At 41.4% G+C, this 20,300-nt stretch overlaps 1 protein-coding gene across 4 annotated transcripts in view; it reads left to right on the forward strand.

Moving 5' to 3' along the window:
• SIDT1 (SID1 transmembrane family member 1) overlaps nt 1-20,300 on the forward strand; it is a 116,002-nt gene that overhangs the window by 1,446 nt on the left and 94,256 nt on the right. For 2 of the 4 annotated variants that reach the window (XM_014838629.3, XM_014838630.3), the window contains exon 1: nt 13,779-14,107. The exons of 1 other annotated variant lie outside the window; for it this stretch is intronic. In XM_014838629.3, the coding sequence (XP_014694115.1) occupies nt 13,910-14,107 (198 nt within the window). In that variant the 5' untranslated portion in view covers nt 13,779-13,909. Of the gene's footprint in view, nt 1-6,231; nt 6,483-13,778; nt 14,108-20,300 lie in introns of those variants that run through there. One more of the 4 variants, XM_070508852.1, reaches the window with a different exon arrangement.

Consider the following 20,300-nt stretch of genomic DNA (forward strand, 5'->3'; position numbering starts at 1 on the left):
CTATCCTCAGTCTCAGCCAGTGACCATGCTTCCTATTTCACTGACAACATTGAAGCAATCTGAAGAGAACTTCCATAGGCTTCCATCACTAATTCAATCTTCCTATTAGCATCTTTACCCACAAAGCTGCTTTCCAGAAGCTCAACAAAACCCAAACACCAAAAAGTGTTGATGAAGAACATTACATTGAGGTACATGATATTCAAATTGCTCAGAAGCAGTGAAAAAATCTTCAAAGCAGCCAGAGGGAAAAGACATTAAAAAGGAACAAAAATAAGGATAACAGCATATTTCTCATTTGAAGTGTTGCAAACAAGAAGATAGTAGAACATTTTAAATGTATTGAAAGAAAAAATACCTGTCAACCTAGAATTCTGTGTCTGTCAAAAATGTCTCTTAAAAATGAGGATAAAATAAAGATGCTTCCACACGTAACAAAGGAATTTATCACCAGCAGATCCTCACTATGAGAAATGTTAAAGTAGGTACTTCAAGCAGAAGTAAAATGATACCAGATGGAAATCTGGATCTACACAATGGAGAGCACTGGAAATAGTGACGTGCGTAAATATGTAAGATATTTTTCTTGTTATTTAAATCTCTTTAAAAGATAATTTACTACTTAAACAAATATAACAAAAATGCATTGCAAGGTTTGTAATATATGTAAAAGTAAAGTGCATGACAACAATAGCAAAAAGCCCAGAGGAGAGAAATGGAAGTATATTATTGTAAGTTTCTTGTACTATTCTTGATGTGTTATAATATTACTTGGAGGTAGACTTTCGTAAGTTAAAGATGTATAGTATAAAGCCTAACACCATCACTAAAATAATGAGAGTTACAGCTAAAAGAGATGATATCTGTAAAAAAGAGATATTCCAAAGGAGATAATAAAAAAATACTTGATTAACCTGCTTAATCTAAAAGTAGGCAAAAAAATAAAGAACAGATGAGAGAAATAGAAAACAAATAGCAAGTCGATAGATTCATATCAATTATTACATTAAATGTAAATGGTCTAAATACCCCCAATTAAAAGGCAGAGATTGTCAGATTGGGTTTTTTTAATTGTTGCCTATAAAAAGAAACAGACATTAATATAAAAATACAAGTAAGTTTAAAGTATAAGGATTGACAAAAGACATATCGTGCTAACACTAGTCAAAAGAAAGCTTGAGTGGCTTTATCAATATTATATGAAATAGATTTCAGAACAAAGAATATTACCAGGAATAAAGAGGATCATTTCATGATGGTAAAGGGCCCATTAAATCAATAGTATATAACAATCCTAAGATATTTATGCATCTAATAAGACAGCTTCAAAATAAATGAAGCAGAAACTGATAGAACTGCAATATGAAATAAAAAGTTCACAATTTAGTCAGAAATTTCAGTCCCCTTCCCTGAATAATTTATAATACAAGTAGACAGAAAATCAGTAAGGTTATAACAGAGTTGAACAACACTATCAACCATCTTGACCTAATTGACATTTATATGATACTGCTCCAACAACCAACATACCCTTCTCACATATACAGAACTTTCAGCAAGATGGACTATAATCTGGACCATAAAACAAGTTTCAATAAATTCAAAAGGATTCAGATCATTCTAGGTATGTTCTTTGACCACAATGTAATTAAATTAGAAATCAATAACATGACGATTCTTGGCAAATCTCTCAAAATGTGGGGAAAAAATACACTTCTAAATAAGCTATTAATCAGACAAGAAATCAAAACAGAAAATAAAATATATTTTTAATGGAATGAAAATGAAAATACAGCATATCAAAATTTGTGTAATGTAACTGAGACAGTAATTCAAGAGAAATATATAAGTAAATTTATATAAATTTATAGCACTAAACACTTATATTAGAAAAGAAGATCACAAATCAATGACCTCAGCTTCTACCTTTAGAAATTAAAGAAAACCAAGTTAAATACAAAGTAAGAAGAAAAAGGAAATAATAAAGATTAAAGCTGAATCAATAAAATAGAAAAGAAAAAAACAATAGCTGAATTTTTTAGAAGATTAATTAAATCCATAAACCTCTAAGCAAATTCATCAGGGAAAAATTACATATAAATGACCAATATCAGAAATGGGAGACGTAACAGATTCTACAGATATGAAACGAATAAACTAATATTGTGAACAACTTCATGGCAATAAATTTAACAACAGATAAAATGGACAAATTCCTTGAAAGACCTAAATTACTAAGCTTTCTCAAGAAAAAAATAGATAACCTGGATAGCCTTATATGTAGTAAGGAAATTAAAATTGCAGTAAAAACACCTTCCCACAAAGAAAACCACAGGCCCAGATGGCTTCATCAGTGAATTTTACCAAATGTTTGGGAAGAAATATTACCAATTCTACAAATTCTTCTACACAAATCCTACACAAACTCAAAATGTTGAAGAGGAGGGAATACTTCCCATCTCACTCTATGAGGTCAGCATTACCCTGATACCTTAACCAGAGAAAGGCATTACAAGAAAACTACGGACCAATATCCCTCATGAATATAGATGCAAAAATTCTTAGCAAAATTTTAACAAAACTCATCTAACAAAATAGTTATGGGGAGTGAAAAAAGCCAAACAAAAAGAAGTACATACTGTGTAAGTCCATTTATATAAGACTCCAGAAAATGAAAACTAATGTAGTGACGGAAAACAGACCAGTGGTTTCCTGGGATTGAAAAGGAAGCTTTCTCTGGGTGGTCCAAATATGAGCCAGATAAGTTCCCCAAACCATAAGATGTCCCACTGCTCCTTAGCTTACTTCCAGCTTCCCCATTCCAACTTCTAATTAGACCATTTCTGAAGTCTTCCTCTTATTTCACTATAAACCTTTTCCACTCCTCTCCTATCTTTGAGTCTCTGTGCAATCCAAATGATGGTAGCTGAAATCCTTCCTATATCAAGTTCTGGACAAATAGCCTCTGTTTATGCTCACATCAGTAGTCCTTGTTTCCATAGCTGCTTATATTTTTTATGACATTGATGTTTTTTAATATTGGAAAGATTCATCTTGAGTACTACTATGAAAAGAATCATACTTTTTTATTTTCTTAAAATGTAAAAATACTTAAACTGGGATAAAAATCTTATGGATCTCTGGTTGGTCATGAGGGACAAAAAATAAGGAAGCTGACAGTCATCACCAAGTCACGACCATTCTAGGCTGATTGTTGCAGAAACTGTGGTTTGGCTTCCTACACTGATTGCTCTAGATTGTGGGTCAAGTTCTATTGTCATATATGATCTGGACATTTTCTGTTTGCACATTCAATCTTTCAGTCCCTTCTTTTGGTCATTCTTTTGCTTGCAAGAGTTTGAGCAATTTGGAGAAATCTAGAGATCTGTATTTTCACAACTTGGGATAATCCAGTTGTCTCCATAATCAACTGTATTGTGTGATCTTCTTGACCTTTTTATTGTTGCATCATCATGGCAATTATCCGACAAGAGAACAGGTGCACAGAAGTATTTAAGACTCTAGATAGAGTGAAATAGAACAACATCATGGCCACTATAACAAAATCAATAACAATCAATAGTCCCTGTAAGATGCTTCATAACCAGGAACCCCAAATGCCCAACCCAGGCCAAGAAAAAAAATCCCATAGGTCATGAGGATCAACCTTAGGGAGTCAAGTAGCTTTCTCCTTAAGAGAATACATAGCTTAGTCTGCCTTGCCTGTTTCATTAATCCAAGGAGTAGTAGCAATGGCAGAGACACCATCATGACTAGCAAACAAGAAAGGAAGAGCAATGCAGTTGTCTACCACTGCTCATGCCAATGAGTTGAGACTGATCTATATTCCATCTAGAGCTGATATGGTATCATTAATAACTTCTGCAAGAGTTAATGATAAGTTTCTTACAGTCTTTTCTATTTATATAATTCTCACAATCGGGAAGACTGCTCTGATTGTTAGGAAAAACAATGAGTCAGTAATTCCTCCAAGTAAAGTACCTGAAACATCAAAGGCGGCCTCTCTTTGGAGCTTGTATCTGCGTCAGAATTTCCATCCTTGGTGGTTTATAGAATTAGAGTCTCTGTGTATAAACAAGTCTTGGAATACTATTACTAAAGTGCATGAAGTGTTAGTCTAACGCGAACGAGACCGTGTGTCCTGGCTGCAAAGAAAGTAGTAGCCTATAAGGGCACATGGGGATCCAAGAGAAAAGATGTTGACCATGACATGAAGTCAGAACCAAGACTTTACTTATTTGGATTGCTATTGGTCTCTTCCATGTGGCAAGTATTTGGCCAATCACCCTACAAAGGTTGTTGAATTCAGATTTAGAATTACCTGGGGTCTGATCAATAGATTGTAATAATTGGTTGTTTCTCTGGGAGAAAGGAAACTAGCAAAGTCATAGGTTAATATATTTAAGGTCATTTTCCATGTAGGTGTAAGTGGAACCACCATTGGCTATAATTCCCTATGGTCTCTTCTCATGGGACTGGAATAGCCTAGAGGTTTTTTATCCTGGAGGTCCAATGATGGATGACATATCCAACAGTGAGTAACATTGAGGGCAGAAGGTATTATTTGGATAATCTAAGAATAGTATTTGGATGAGTAAGTTCTGATCTAACAGTTATATTAAAGAGGAAAAAAAAAAGAGAGAAAAGGGGCCATTCTGGGTAGAAAACACTAGCAGTCTGCAGTAAATGAGAAGGAGAATGATTATCAGTAAGCAGGCCAAAACAAAACAGGAATTAGACAGGGGTCTTGGTCCAATGTCTTAGGTGGAAACTGTCCATTATCTGATGCCATGTGCTATTCCAAATGTCTTGGGTCAACTGTCTGTTTCCAAGGATAGGCTGCTCCTAGAGAATCTCTGAGAATCCTCAGCTTGAAGTCCTCCATTGGAGTAGCCTTCCAGTTATATGAAATTCTGGGTTGTTTCTTAAGTTGTGAAATGTGAAGCCATGGATTGACTTGATGAATTTCTACTAAAGTGTTTGTTGTTAATAGTACGTGATAAGGTCCCTTCCAATGAGATTAAGAACATTTTTTATCCAATGTCTCTTCCAACAGATGAAATTTCCTGGTCGATGATCATGAGGGGCCTATTTAAGAAGTGCCATAGGAAGCTGGCCTTAACTTGTTCATGATAGGCCTGGGTATGGTACATGACTCCCTTCCGATATTTTGCCACATCTGCATGCAGCAGAGAAGAGTCTAATATCAGGGGTAAAATTTCTAAATGTCTGGGCCTTTCTGTTAACAGTTCATAGGGATATAACTGATGTGTCTCTGAGGGAATGGATCATATGGCCATACAGGCCCCTTTAGCCAAGGGAGCTCAAGGATTTCTGAAAATTTTGCTAATTTTAATTTAAGGATGTCTTTGGTTCTTATGACCTTTCCGAAAGTTTGTGGGTCGTAAGGGCAATTTAGTTTCTGAGAAGGGGTAACACTTGACAAAGTTCTCTTATGGTGGCTCATGTAAATTGTGTGCCTTGGTCACGATATAAAAGTGGGTATATGCCAGGTTGGAAACAAAAAATCAAGCAGCTTTTTGGAGACGGAAAGGAATGTTCAGCAAAGAAGATTTTCAGAAAGAAAATGCTTCAACCCATCCTGAAAGTAAACAAATCCCATGGAGAGTGGGAGCTGGCTAAAGTCCATCTGAAGGTGTTCAAAGGGTTCTTGAAGCCGTGCCTCATCTTTACAGTTTTTCCAGGATTATGTTGTTCACAAGTAACACATGATCCAAAAATAAATAAGCTGTCTTTTTTTAAAGTCTCCACATTAATGTTGATTTAAGATAATAAACAATTTGTCTTTACCATGATGAGTAGTTTCGTGGAGAAATTCAGCTAGTATCCATTTGAAATCATCTGGTGCCACCAAATGGCCATCTTGAGAGTGCCAAGGATTATCTAATTGAAGGATACACCATATATTTTCCTTTCTTCCTTTTCCAAATCAGGGGCTAAATGTAGAGATTTGATGATGGCCTCTTTGACTCAGTCCAGAGATGTATCCTTTGGGAGTTTAGTCAGTATCATAACCTTGGTTAAGGCTGCTTGTTTAGCAAAACAGTCTACTAAAGAATTTCCTTTGACTCCCATATTATCTGTGTTAGTCTGGGCCTCAGTCTTTATGATATCCCTCTCACTGGGAAATAGAAGTGCATCTAAAAATTCCTTAACTTGTCCACTTTTTCTTTTTTTTGAGGAAGATTAGCCCTGAGCTAACTGCCGCCAATCCTCCTCTTTGTGCTGAGGAAGACTGGCCCTGAGCTAACATCGTGCCCATCTTCCTCTACTTTATATGTGGGACGCCTACCACAACATGGCTTGCCAAGCGGTGCCATGTCTGCACCTGAGATCCTAACCGGCGAACCCTGGGCCACCAAAGTGGAACGTGTGCACTTAACCACTGAGCCACCGGGCTGGCCCCAACTTGTCCACTTTTTATGGGGGTTCCAGCAGAGGTGAGAAAACTTTTTTGTTTCTACAGCATCGTGTACTACTCCAGAAGCATACCTGCTGTCTGTATACGTGTTTACTCTCTGGTCTTTGGCTAGATGACAAGCTCTAACAAGTGTTGTAAATTGTGCCATCTGGACTAACTTTACCTCAGGTAGAGAACTATCCTATAAAGGAAAGTTTAGATTAGAGATAGCTTGGTAATCTCCAGTTTCAAATTTGAAGTATGACCCTAATGGAAGTAAGACAATCAGGAGGTTCCCCTTCTTCTGGAGAGGGCAGAAGAGTGGCAGGATTCAGGGTGCTGCAGCACTGAATAGTAGTGTGAGAGAGAGAGAGCAACAGAAATTCTTAACAGGTTAACAGACCGACTGAAAAACGTTGGGTGTTCTCAGTCAGTAGTAAAGTCCTTACTACATGAGGAACCAAAAGGTCAAACAGGAAACCTAGAATTAATTCAGCAGAAGCATCAACAAGTTTTGCAGAGGCGGTATTGCCCTAAGTCAAGGGGTATTGACCTTTGCAACAGGAGTGAGGGTGAGGCTACAGTAAGTGATGGGTTTTTGATGGTTCCCATGAAGTTGAGTTAAAACCCCAAGGTTTGTCCAGAACACTCATGCACAAATAGACAAAAGACTTAGCCATTTCATAAAGAGGTGTCACAGTCTCAGAAAAATTTGCACCCACTGTCTGAAATTTCCCGTTAGGCCTAGATGTTGTCTCAGTTGTAGTTTTGTGAGGAGTCTAGGATAAGTTTGGATAGTCTTCATCCTGTCATGAGAGAATGTTTTTCCCTCCTTAAATAGGTCATGCACTAAATAATGGACCATGTTTTAGCAAAATTGTAATTTATCTTTTTTGAAACTTTATCTCCCTTTTCTGTTAAGGCTGAGTGCAAGTAAGTGGAATCACTTTTACAAGCTACTCTGAGCAAAGTAGGATATCATCTACATATGATATTAGAACTGAATCACAACGGAAATTTGGATAGTTAGTTTTCGATTAAGGACCTAAGAAAAATAGAAGAGGGCTTCAGTGAACCCTTAGGGCCTTGCTGTCCTCTCAGCTGAAGGCAAAAGGTATTGACTGTCCTGGTGTAGGGACACACTGAGAAAGGCAGAGCCATGACCCGATACAGGGAAGGAGGTGGTTTGGAGAAGAACTGATAACAGGATGGTATTTAGCATGAGGTTCTAATGGGAAGGGAGGGATAACAATTTATGGATTTCTCTGAGATCTTGAACTAATCCATATCCTTGTCCATTTGGTTTCTTTATTGGCAGGACAGGAATATTACAAGGGTTAGTGCTGGTTATGAAAAGGCCCTTGGATATAAGGCCCTCGACTATAGACTTGAGGCTTTCCTTTGCTCTAGCTTCTAGCTTTGGGGAATTTGGGGTAACAGTTTGATAGGATCTATCTGAACTTTAATAGATTCTGCTCTAATTAATTATGTTTCCTATGTCAATTCCTCTGGGAACTGTAACCTATAGAGAGTCAAGTACAATGTCAAGATTTTCATCTGGAGTATACATCAAGTATAGTAGAAAAGGAAAGGTTTGTATAGAGCAAATACAACTTGATTATGAATAGACAAGTCCTCTGAAACCCCAAGAAATAGTGGGGGTGTGCATTTAATATTACCGTTCCATTTGTAGAGTATATCTCTCCCTAATAAGTGTGTATGGGTGGTATCACAGAGCAGGAAGGAATGTTTTTCAGTCAAGGACCCAAGGGTTGTAGTTAAGGGCTGGGAAATAGGGAAAAATCTGTGAGTTATTTGAAATGCCTACCACTTGTGTTCTATGTTTACTCCAAGGAAGAGGTTGAGCAAAAATGGCAGGGTTTAATGTAGAAAGATTAGTGTGTTAGAAGGTACTTTTTAGTTTATCCTGAAATCTCCTATAATTTCGTATTTTTGTTTGCATGATTGAATTACGGTCTAATCAACTTTAATTGGAAATGTTTCAAGTGTGGCTTTTGGGAGACTTTGACCTATTTTTCTGGACTTTTTTTTTCACCCTGAGGTTTTTTGTGAAAAGAGGGATCCTGTAGGTCCCTCTCTGGATCTGGTCCAATCAGGTTTTGTCATCCAGGATTTAGCATCTGACGTTCTGATCAACATGCGTAGGAGCTGATATAGGTCAGGTAACCCTGGGTCATAGGCACTCAAACAATTCCAAATTCTTCTATGAATATTTGCTGGTCTTGCTTGGGTTTAGGGAAATCTTTCATTACAGCTATTAATTTATCTCAGGTCCACGGTTTAAATTCTACAGTTGCCTGCATACCTGGTTCATGGGAGGGATGGATCCTTAGAGGCAATTGGCATTTGGAGTTTTAGGAGAGTTTTGAGGAAAAGGTAGGGATCTGGACCAGGGGAAGAAGAAGGAGGAGATGCAGAAGGAGAGAGATCAGAAGGATAAGGGGAAAGAGGGTGAGCCGGCTACAGGAAGGCAACTCTAGAACAAGGTGGGGGAAGATTTACTGTGGAAACGAGTCTGGGTGGTTGTTTAAGTTTGCCAAATTGCTCACTAGCTTTGACCAAAGAATCTTTTAGTGAAGCAATTTTGAATAGAATTTCATTTGAAGCCTTCTGCAACGCAATCAAAAAATGTTGCCCACAGGGTCTGAGAAATCTCATTCTCTTTCTTTTTCAAGGCACCTCTCAAATGAATAATTTTGTTCAAGTCCAGCGTTCCACAGAGTGGACACTGAAGGCCCAGATCATCCTTGGTGAAGTTATGCCATTTAAAACATAGGTGCAAGAATTAGAATTGTAATGAGTGGACATATAAGAAGTAGGAGTGTTTCAGAAAAGGGAAACCTCATACACTGCAGGTGGGAGTGCAAACTGGTGTAGCCACTATAGAAAGCAGTATGAAGATTTCTCAAAAAATTAAAAATAGGTATGTCATATGATCCAGCTATCCCACTACTGGTATCTGTCCAAAGAACGTGAAATCAACAATTCAGGGGCCGGCCCAGTGGCACAGGGGTAAAGTGCGCACATTCCACTTTGGCGGCCCGGGGTTCGCCAGCTCGGATCCTGGGTGCAGACATGGCACCCCTTGACAAGCCATGCTGTGGTAGGCGTCCCACATATAAAGTAGAGAAAGATGGGCACGGATGTTAGCTCAGGGCCAGTCTTCCTCAGCAAAAAGAGGAGGATTGGCAGCAGCTGTTAGCTCAGGGCTAATCTTCCTCAAAAAAAGAAAGAAAGAAAGAAAGAAAGAAATCAACAATTCAAAGAGATTTACACATCCCTATGTTCATCGCAGCATTATTCACAATAGCCAAGATGTGGAAGCAACCCAAGTGCCCTTCTACAGATGAATGGATAAAGAAGACGTGGTATATAGATATATACAATGGAATAATACTCAGACATAAAGAACGACAAAATCATGCCATTTGCAATAACACGGATGGACCTTGAGGATATTATGCTAAGTGAAATAAGTTAGACAGAGAAAGACAAATACCATATGATCTCACTTATATGTGGAAGATAAACAAACGCATAGTTAAAGAGAACAGATTAGTGGTTACCAGAGAAGAAGAGAGTGAGGAGAAGGTAAAAGGGATAAAGGGGCACACATGTATGGTGATGGATAAAAAACAGACTATTGCTGGTGAGCATGATGCAATCTATACAGAAACTGAAATATAGTAATGTACGCCTGAAATTTACACAATGTTATAAGCCAATATGATCTCAACTAAAAAAATAAATAATTATTGAAATTTTAAAAAAGAAGTAGGAGTTTTTCCAGAAGAAGAGGCATTAGACTTAGACTGCCTCCTAAGAGCTGGCCAGGGTCAGTTGAAAGTGATACTTGTGCACTTTGAGTCTTGAGCCCCCAACTTGATGATCGCTGCCTCCAAATGTAGACCCAACAAGCTAAATCTCCAGGCAGGCGGAAAACCAGAGAGAATGATCTCTGTAGATCAAAGCCACACTCTCAGGACAAAAAGATCAAGACACAGGGATAAGCTTATCTGGTTTCATTGGTGACCCATAGCAGAGTTTGTCCGAAAGCATGCCAGTCCAGAGAACCACACTGATCTGTGAGGCCAGCTGAAACAAAAGGCTTAAAGGGCCCATGTCTGTCCCCTGCTCTGTGACAAACAACACTTTTAGACAACATAACACAAAACAGAAGCAGAAAAGAGAGCAAAAAGAGATGAAAAAGAATGGTCTGACTCCACCAAAGATGCCAAACGAATGGGAAACAATAACAAAGTCCAGATGTCAAACTGAGACTAGATAGCCAAAGAACTCAAAAGCCAAGACAGAGTTTAGACCCAGCACTGACTGAGCACGTCAATGCGTACTCGACGCTGCAAGCAGTAGGGCACAAGTGGCCTCGCTGGGTACCACACCTTGGTGAAGGCTGGAGTTCGTGGTGGCAGGCAGTACAGATAGTATCTCAGTGGAACCTTCAGGAAAATTATGGACACAAAGACCACCAAATGAAAACAAACAGTGGTTGTTTATTCAGAGCTTGCATAGCAAGCCACTGTCACTTGTGTTTGGCAGAGACTTAAAGGCAGGCAGGGTAGTGGGAAAGCTTAATAATGAGAAAAAGGGAAGCATTCAGAAAAACTCTGATTGGCTCCTGGTGGCATGGGGAAGCTGGAGGCAGGCTACCCAGAATCAGGGCATTTTATGGTTTGTGGAGCATATTTGACTTTCTCTGACTGATCCTGAGTTGGAAACGGGCGAAAACTGCAGAAGTTGGCACTTCCACTGACAAGTCACTGACCAAGTTGTGACTGTTCTGGGCCGTTTGCTGCAGAGGTTACAGTTTGCGTTCCTGGACAGGTTGCTGCAGAGGCTGAGGGTCAGAGTTCTGTTGTCGTATATGGTCTGGCCCTTGTCTGTAGATTGAGTCTCTCACAATGGAAGCTTGCCATCACAGATATTTTAAAAGCCTGGCTGATGGACCATATTTTACTTTTTAGCGGTTGAACTAGGAGTCATATAATAATAATATTTGGCTGTATAACTCTTAAACTTTCTAATATACTTCCAAATACATTCTTCCCCACTTTTATCCTTACAGCAACCTTGCGATTCTGGGAGGTTAATTACCTAAGGTCACTCAATGGATTTGGGCTAGAATTAGGATTAGATCATAGTAGAGAGTGATTTGCGATATATCACTCAAAGTGTCTGGTGTAGATATCATCTATAACGGCTTTAAAATAAATATTTTGGGGACCAGCTCAGTGGCGTAGCAGTTGGGTTTGGGCACTCCGCTTGGGTGGCCTGGGGTTCACTGGTTCTGATCCCAGGCGTGGACCTATGTACTGCTTATCAAGCCATGCTGTGGCAGGTGTCCCACATATAAAATAGAAGAAGACAGGCACAGATGTTAGCTCAGGGCTAATCTTCCTCAAAAAGTAAATAAATAAATAAAACCAATTAAAGTTTTTTAAAAAAATAAATAAATATTTTGGGTTCTGTGCTCTGGTAAAGGATCTGTTCCAGTTGTTTCTGATTTCACTGCTCCAAGTTACGATAAAGCCTTGGAGAGTTACAGGTCTTTTCAAATACCTTCGAGGCTGTCATGTGGAAAAAGGATTAGGTTTATTCCTATGACTCCAGAGGGCAGAACTCATGTCAGTGAGTGGAAGAGAGGCAGATTTCACTTTAGAATGTGAAATATCTCTCTAATAATGAGACACTTGCCCCCAAAAGAAGGGGTTGCCTTGTGAAAAAGCCAGTTCCTCATCTCTCCTAGTGCTGGGTGCGACTCCATGATCCTTCTGCTCTGGAGAATGCTTGAAATGGCCAGGCCAGCAAACCTAGAAGGACGTCCTAAACTTCAAGTTTATGAAATTGTGTTAAATTCTAAAAAGAGGGGTAGACATTTTAAATATAGCAGTTTAACATCATTCAAATTCTGGATGAAATTATGTTTCTCAAACACAGTGAGGTCTATTTTAAACTTTACCCCTAGACCCTCTTTGTATTTCTGTTCTTACGCCCGTACATTTTCGAGAACAGTTTTTAAAAGATGACAATTGTCCTGATAAGGAGTCATCTAACTCAGTCTTCCATCAGCATTGTTTCCTGACTGTACAGTTATAAAACTTTGTACCAAATGTATTGTACTCATTGTTGACGTTTTAATGAATTGTAGGGATTCAATGAGGTAAAACAAGACAAAAACCAAAAACCTCCCTTTGAATGCTAAATGTTAGGATTTTAATCTGTAATCTTAACTCTTTGAACATGATCTTTTTCTTCTTTCTGGCTTCTTTATTAATGTTCCTTCAGGTTGAACGCAATTAGATTCTTTTCTAGTTTAAAAATAACTTGAAGCTGAAATAAAACAGCAAGTCCTCTTCTCCACCTGAACTGATTGTTTTTCTCCCAGGATTTCCGCGGATCTTCTCAACTTGCTTTTTATCTGCCTCTTTAGCTGTTTAAATTGCATTCCCTAATTTTTGCCAGAAGGGTATTTCCTTCTAATGATGGGCTGTGGTTTCTCTCATTTGAAAAACAATACAGAAGCCTGGAGATTCTCCCAGAATCTAAGAAGTCATTGCAGACGTAAAGTAGGCAAGAAGCTGGGGCGGAAAGAAATGCCCTCTGCATAAATCCGGTTACTCTGAGTCCTTTTTGACAACTTCCGGGACCAGACTTCAGGCGGTGTTCAAAATTGTCTTCTTCACCTTATCTATTTATTTTTTCACGATCGTACATATTTACATCCGTACGCATATGGCGAGCGGGAGAGAAAGCGATGACGTGAGGCTCTCGTTCAAAAGAGGAGGTAGTGAGGAAATGAAACAGGTGTCTGGGAACGGGTTCTGCTAGAGAAGGGAAAATTGAGAGTTAACACCCCATCGTTCAGACGGCAGGAGTTCTCTGCAGGTAGCAGACTGGAAAGGCGAACTCGTGCACCCTCTTTGGGGACAGGCTCTGTTGCTTTCCATTTCTTCGCTTGCAGCCAGGGTGCACATTTACTTGAAACCGACTGAATTTCCTGCTCAATGGCTGGTCAGGTTGACTCTTCAAGACTAGTGGCTATTTCTTTTTAATGTTTCCAATGTTTTTACTTTCTTTCTGTCTTTTTTTTCGAGGTTGAGGGGAAAGAGATCGGTAGAAATTCTCGCTGGGTAGGTGGAGGATTCTCAGAAATGAGAAAGGGAGGAGGAAACGGACTTAGAAGCCGGAGAGCAAAGCAGCCCCCGGGCTCTGTATCCTCCGCCCTCCCAGCCCCTGGCCGCTGACCTCCCGCGGAGACCCCAGGCGGCTGCATCAATATTTGATCGGCCTTTCGCCAGCGCGTTGCCAGCACTCGCCGGCAGAGCTTGCCGGGCATCGCCGGTGCTGCGCTGCGGCCGGCGGCCGGGCCCGCGGGGGGCTTTGGAAGGACCGGCTCCGCGCTAGCCCCCTCGCGGGGCGGCGCCCACCATGCGGGGCTGCCCGCGGCTCGCGCTGCTCTGCGCGCTGCCCTGGCTCCTGCGGGCGGCGGCTCCCGGGCGCCCCGCGCAACCCCGCGACCCCCGCGACCCCGCCAGGGGCGCAGATTTCAATCGCGTCTACAGCGGGGTGGTGAGCCTCAGCACGGAGAACATCTACTCCTTCAACTACACCAGCCAGCCCGGCCAGGTAAGACACTCGCTCCCCTCACTCGACTCCCAGGAACTTGCCAGATCTCAGAGCCCCGTCGCTGCTTTGGGTCCCCTGGGAATCGACCTCGGGAGACCTCAGGGTCCAGGACCCTTGTTCCTGTTCTCCTTCGAAGTAGTCGCTGCCCTGCCCGAGCTGCCTCATCCTCCGCAACCGGCCCGGGGGATGACTCCGCTGGTTTCGCGCCTCCCCTGGCCTGGTCGCTGGCATTTCTCGGCTTTGCAGAGGCGCTGGTTCCTCGCGCCATCTGCGGGTCCTGGCCCCCTGCTGGGCTTTTCTCTAGGAAACTCGCGATTTCTAGGGTTGCGGAGGGAAGGGAGCGCACCTCTGTTTCTAACCCCCTGCGGGGAAGGAATCTCATTTCGTTTGAATGATTCAGCCAGACCCTTGGATTTCATAGTTCATGGGGAGGGAGAACTGCTCAGAATCTAAAATGGAAATGTGTGAGAACAGACGCAAGCTGCAGAACCTGTGTGTATTCAGTAGTCACTTCCTGCGTTTCTCTTCCATTGTCACACGTATGTGCTTCAGAGAAACCAGAAGACCCAGCCAAAGATATTGAAACTGCAGCCATCAGCTGATCTATCGAGGTTTTGATTTTAAATAAGAACGGATAATTGTGTGAAAGTTCTAGACCCGTTTCCGACAAGAATTGAAGTGAGACACGGGAAGGAAATGAGTGTTTCAGCGACTATCTGTTTGACACATATACCCTGATTATATAATGTAAGAAAATGCATACAGTTAGATTTTTTCCTCTAATGCGGGACCCTCTGGGGCCCAGGGGAAAGAGAACCCCTCCCTCTGCAACCTCCGCCCAGGTATCTGCCTCTGGAACTTCATCCCATATAAATGTGTATAGGTATCCCTTTCTATGCCAGCATTTCTTACTCCCTTGGAAAATTCCAGAACCAGATGCTTGGGATACAACTATATGCCTCCCTCTCTCACTTAAGATCAGAACTCAGAAACCTGGTAGCTTCGGGTAATATTGAGCCAGAGGGACCAGTGCGCCCATCACCACTCTCAGACATCTCCCAACTGTGTGTGTTGAGCAAGTGCCCCATCTCCAGTCTGGCACCAAATCCGAAGGTCCTGTTACCAAGGCAGCACAGCCCTCACCCTGTCCTGTCCTCTGCTGACCTTCAGGTCGCATGTCCCAAAGTGAGCAGAGTGGCATGTGCAGAGCCACTCCATTGTAGACAAGTGGGAGGGGGCGGTTTTTATTCTCCAAACCCCATGTAAGTGACCTCTTCCTGTCCAGTGTGGAGTATGAACCAGCTGACATTATACGAGAGGTGTGTTCCTAGCCCTGTGATTGGCTCAGAACAATAAAAGTCTGAGAAACCCCATGATCTCTGGGGGTATACTGTCAGTTTCCCCTAAATCATTGGTAAGGAAACTCAAATGATGTGTGCAAAGTTAGTCCTGACATCTAGACTTCAGTATTTCTTGCATTTCTGCTTAGAGATAGATTGACCATTGTTCTGGCTTTTTAACCCTTAGTATTCGGTGAGCTCCTCTACTAACAGCACAGTGTGCACTGTTTGCAGTTGGGGTCACCTGCTTGACTTTCCTAGAAACTCGTGAGATCTTGAGGACAGGAGCAGCTTCACATTCATCTCTGTACCCCAGGACCTAGCACAGTGCTTGGCAAATAAGAGGTTTACTATTTTTGAAAAAATGAATAAATAAATGAGGAAAGATTTAAGGAATCTTTTAAGATTTAAGGTGAAGACAAAGTAAAATATATACTGTTTCAATAGGTTTAAAGTGTGAGATCTTTTCAGATAAAACAAAATTTTAAAAATTGTTCTGAGATTATGCCCTTTCCATTTTTCCTGCATGTATGTTAAAATGCCCTTTATTTTATGAAACAATGGTGATAATTAGTTTTTTAAGTTTCTTTGCATAACACAATAAAGAGTTGACAACCCCAACAGTTCCTAAAATTTTACTACTCTCAGAAAAACAGGTGGGAACCATGCAACTGGCAAATAACTCAAGTATTTTAATTATTTTAATGTCAGTATGCAATAATATGACCCAGATGTCCTCCAATCTTACAGCTGAGACTTCTATTTAATATACAAATAAGACAGGGAAATCCTCAGCCCACTTACTTTGGGAAATGACCCTCCTTTCCCTCCAGTCAGTACTTCCACGGATTTCTCCAGAGATGGCATTTTTCTGATCTATCCTTCCAAGCTATTCTTCTCTTTCTATTGATGGCCTCCGCTCTTCTTGGTCTCTTTTGCCCCACGGTGGATACCAGTAGCCCTTCCTTCCAATATGATGAGCACAATGCTATTGGATGTAGCAGAATTTTACTGAAGGTTTGGAGTAACATAAGGGAATTGCAGAACAACACAAGATAGGTAATAGGTTAAATCAGAAATCTAGAGAACACTGTCGTAGCAATTTACCAGCTATTCCCCACCAGGGGAAATTGTTACCAAACCAGATTCGTTTTTGCCCGCCGCTCAGAAAGTCAAGCACTGAGAAGACGAGATTGCAGCAGAGAGTTTACTCACAAGGCAGCCACGAGAGGAAGCAAGGGCACGAGCCTCAAATTCGCTTCTCCGAAAATAGGGACTCAGGGATATTTATGAGATAGGGGGCAAGGTGGTCTGAAATGTGGAGAGAGGTGATTGGAGGTGAGGAGAGGTGAGGTAATAGATGATCTGCGCAAGCGTAGTCAGACTTCATGCCTTTTCATAGGACCCATGTTCACAAAATGGTGGCGTTAGCATGATCTGAGGGTGGAGTTTTTAGCCCCTTGACATAAATGGTCGCCTATCGGACATCTGCGCGGGCCTAGATGATGAGTTGGTGGTCTCAACCAGCCTGAAGTGGACAAGGAGTTCTAATTCCTGAAAACCAGCTCACACACCCATTACCATGGTGACCCAGGCTCCAGGGAGATGTTATCTATAGGAGCCTAGTGGGAGTCAGAGAGCACATTGCCTAAGCAGCACAGTTAACAATGGGTGGGTTAAACAGCTAGAAGCTGTAATCAGTAATTGCAAAAAGGAAAAAAAACTTCAGTACCTAGATACTTAATCATCAATGGCTGTTTGCCGGTTTCAAAATTTCAAGATGGTAGCACTATTTTTCAGCCCCTGGCTTGTCATGATCGTTTTGGTTACCACACATCCTAATGTTGACCTCCCACGCTCTAAATTTTTGTTACTTTCTCACGTCAAGCAGTTTTGCCCCATTGCTGACCCCAAACTCACTAAAGGACTGTGCTAAATAAAGATCTATGAACCCAAAAGCAGAAGCTTGGACATGATCATTTTTCCTTTAACCTGAGCAAAGTCTTGATCGGGGCCCCCTCCCAGCAGGGGTCATTTCCCACCCACCTCTCTTCAGTGCAACAAAGAATTTAGTTTAGGAAAAGAAGTCTAATTTTTTGAGTTTTAATCTTTTTTCCTTTTCTCTTCAAGCCATTGCTATGTTTGCCATGATCTTCCAATTGGCTTGGAGGAGAAAGACTACTCTAAGTTTAGGCTTTGGTGAAGAAAGGAAGCTGCCTAGGGCCTTGGCTCCTAATCTTTCCTGTCAGCCACTGTGTCTCTGGTCATGCTCATCAGCTGAGCTCAGCACCAGGAAAAGTCTCATATGCCTTCCAGGCAAAGAGTAATGTAAATATGACGTGGCCATTAAAAAAAAACATCACTGGAAGAGTGGAGGGACTGGTTTAAAGAGAATAATGAAAATAATGATTGAGGGTACAGATTAGGCAAGACCATGGTCCTTGTCATTTCATTTCCCTGGAGGGGAAGTGTCTGGAGACTCCTTTTAAGGGGAGGAGGGCTTCACTGTGGATAAGAGGGTGTTCTATAACCACAGGGCTGAGCTAAACTAGAAGGAAATCACCTTGTTGAGAAAGTTGCCAGGGATATGTTTGATGCGGACAATAGCAGGTTTATTGGGAAACAAGGATACTCCTGTAGAGACAGGTGGCAGCAACAATCAGATGTTTATATTTGAGCTAGCTGGTGATAAGAAGCCTTCAGTGAAGATCTATCTGTGGGCAACAGGGTGTCGTCTTCTCTGACATTTTCAGTGACAGAATTCATTGTTTGCCACTGATTTTTCAATTTGAAATGTTTCCCTGGAAATATTTCTTTTATTTTGTTTATTAAATTGGGCATTTTTCTTTTAATGACATATACTCTGCTCAAGGAACAATCGTTGGCTTTATTAATATCAATCAGTAGTTGTATATCTAGAACTGGTTACACTAGCCTCTTGGATCCAGATTCGAAAAGCCTGTTTTAGTTCTCATGAAAAATAAAATATATATCAGGAGGGTCCGGCCTGTGGCCGAGTGGTTAAGTTCACACACATGGCTTTGGCAGCCCAGGGTTTGCCCGTTCAGATTGTAGGGGAGAAGACATTTCCTCTATCTTCTCTGGGTTCGTCTGGCCGGAGAATGAATTAAATTCACATGAGACAGAATAGCAAGAGAAAATTAAACAAAGCTTTATAACATGTATACATGGGAGAGTTTCTGAGGACCATGGCCTGGGGTCTTTCTTCCCAAAGGAAGAAAGGGCACCAAAGAAGTGGGGTGCACAGAGTGGTTATATACCCCCAAACAGGATGTTTCACATATCATTGAAATGTCCCTCCCACAAGAGTCACAAGATTGCCCTGTCGGCACAGGCACAGCGCTTGATGGACACAGCAGGTAGTGGGTCTGCTATCTCGGAGGGCGTAGCAGGAGGCAAGTCTATCGTCTTAAGCTGGTTAGTGGGTGGTCACAGGTGAGTGCAGCAATCAGTTCCTAGCCTAAAGAAAGATGCTTCATCCTTAAGGAAATACCAACGTTGGGAGAGGGAGGGAAGTTGCACCTTTATCTCAAGGGCCTTTGTTCTTGCCATGGTATATGTTTTAAAGCAGATATACAATGCATGCTCAACGGCCTTCGGCCTTCATCAGGCCCTTTTGGAAAGACAAGATCAGGCCAAATTAGGTTTACACCAAATGGCTTCCTCATGTACGCCAACACATCCCATTGCTTGCCATTTCTATTTGTCAACGTATAGATGGGAGAGGCTCAGGCAAGCCGAGCAACTCGCCAAAATGGCCAAAACCCCCACAGCTGAAATATCATATCCAGCTAAAGACAAAGGAGGATGTTGGGGGTGGGGGAAGTCAGTTACAGGAGGTTACCAGACAAGCACAATAAACAAATGTAGATTTAAGTCCTTGCCTTCACCATTGATTAAGAGTTTCTAGAGACAAGTTCATGCCCCCTTCTTCCTGGTAGAGAGGGAGATATCTTTACAGATGGAGAGTTCCTTTACAATGTGTCTGTTACAAAGGGTAAGTAAATTCTGCTTTACAGTTGCTTTCCTGTCTGCAAAGTAATGAGCCTCAAATAATCATCATGCCAAAGAGACATATCTTGGGGTGGCGAATTCCAGGCCCCCACAAGATCCTGGGCACAGACCTAGCACCGCTCATCAAGCCATGCTGAGGCAGCGTCCCACATAGAAGAACCAGAAGAACCTACAACTAGGATATACAGCTTTGTACTAGGGGGCTTTGGGGAGAAAAAAAAAGAGGCAGATTGCTGACAGGTGTTAGCTCAAGGCCAATCTTCCCAAAAAAAGGAGAGTGTATATTTATATATCAGGATATTACTAGTTATGAAGAAGAATTTAAAACTTCGATGTGCTAGCCTCAGTTCTCCCAGTCTCATGTGTACTTTCCCTGTGTCCTTTATGTACCGAGGCGGAGAAGCCTGTGCCACTGTCCCCCCACATCCTCTGATTGAACTGGACTAGTGCTTGTTTGTGAGGAGAGAATCACGGCATTAGCACAACATCTGGGTGATTGGTTACTGTCTCAGTCACTTTGGGCTGCTATAACACAATACAATAGACTGAGTGGCTTAAAAAACAAACATTTATTTCTCACAGTTCTGGAGGCAAGAAAGTCCAAGATCAAAGTGTCAGCAGGTTTGGTGTCTGGTGAGAGCAGCCTTCCTGATGTGAAAACAATGCCTTCTAGCCATGTCCTCACTTGGCTCAGAGAGCAGAGAGAGAAGCAAGCTCTCTCCTATCTCTTCTTATAAGGACACTAATCCCATCCTGGGGGCTCCAACTCATGATCTAATTACCTTCCAAGGACCCCACCTCCAGATACTTATCACATT

This window comes from Equus asinus, chromosome 5 (assembly GCF_041296235.1).
Source record: "Equus asinus isolate D_3611 breed Donkey chromosome 5, EquAss-T2T_v2, whole genome shotgun sequence".
NCBI lineage: Eukaryota > Metazoa > Chordata > Mammalia > Perissodactyla > Equidae > Equus > Equus asinus.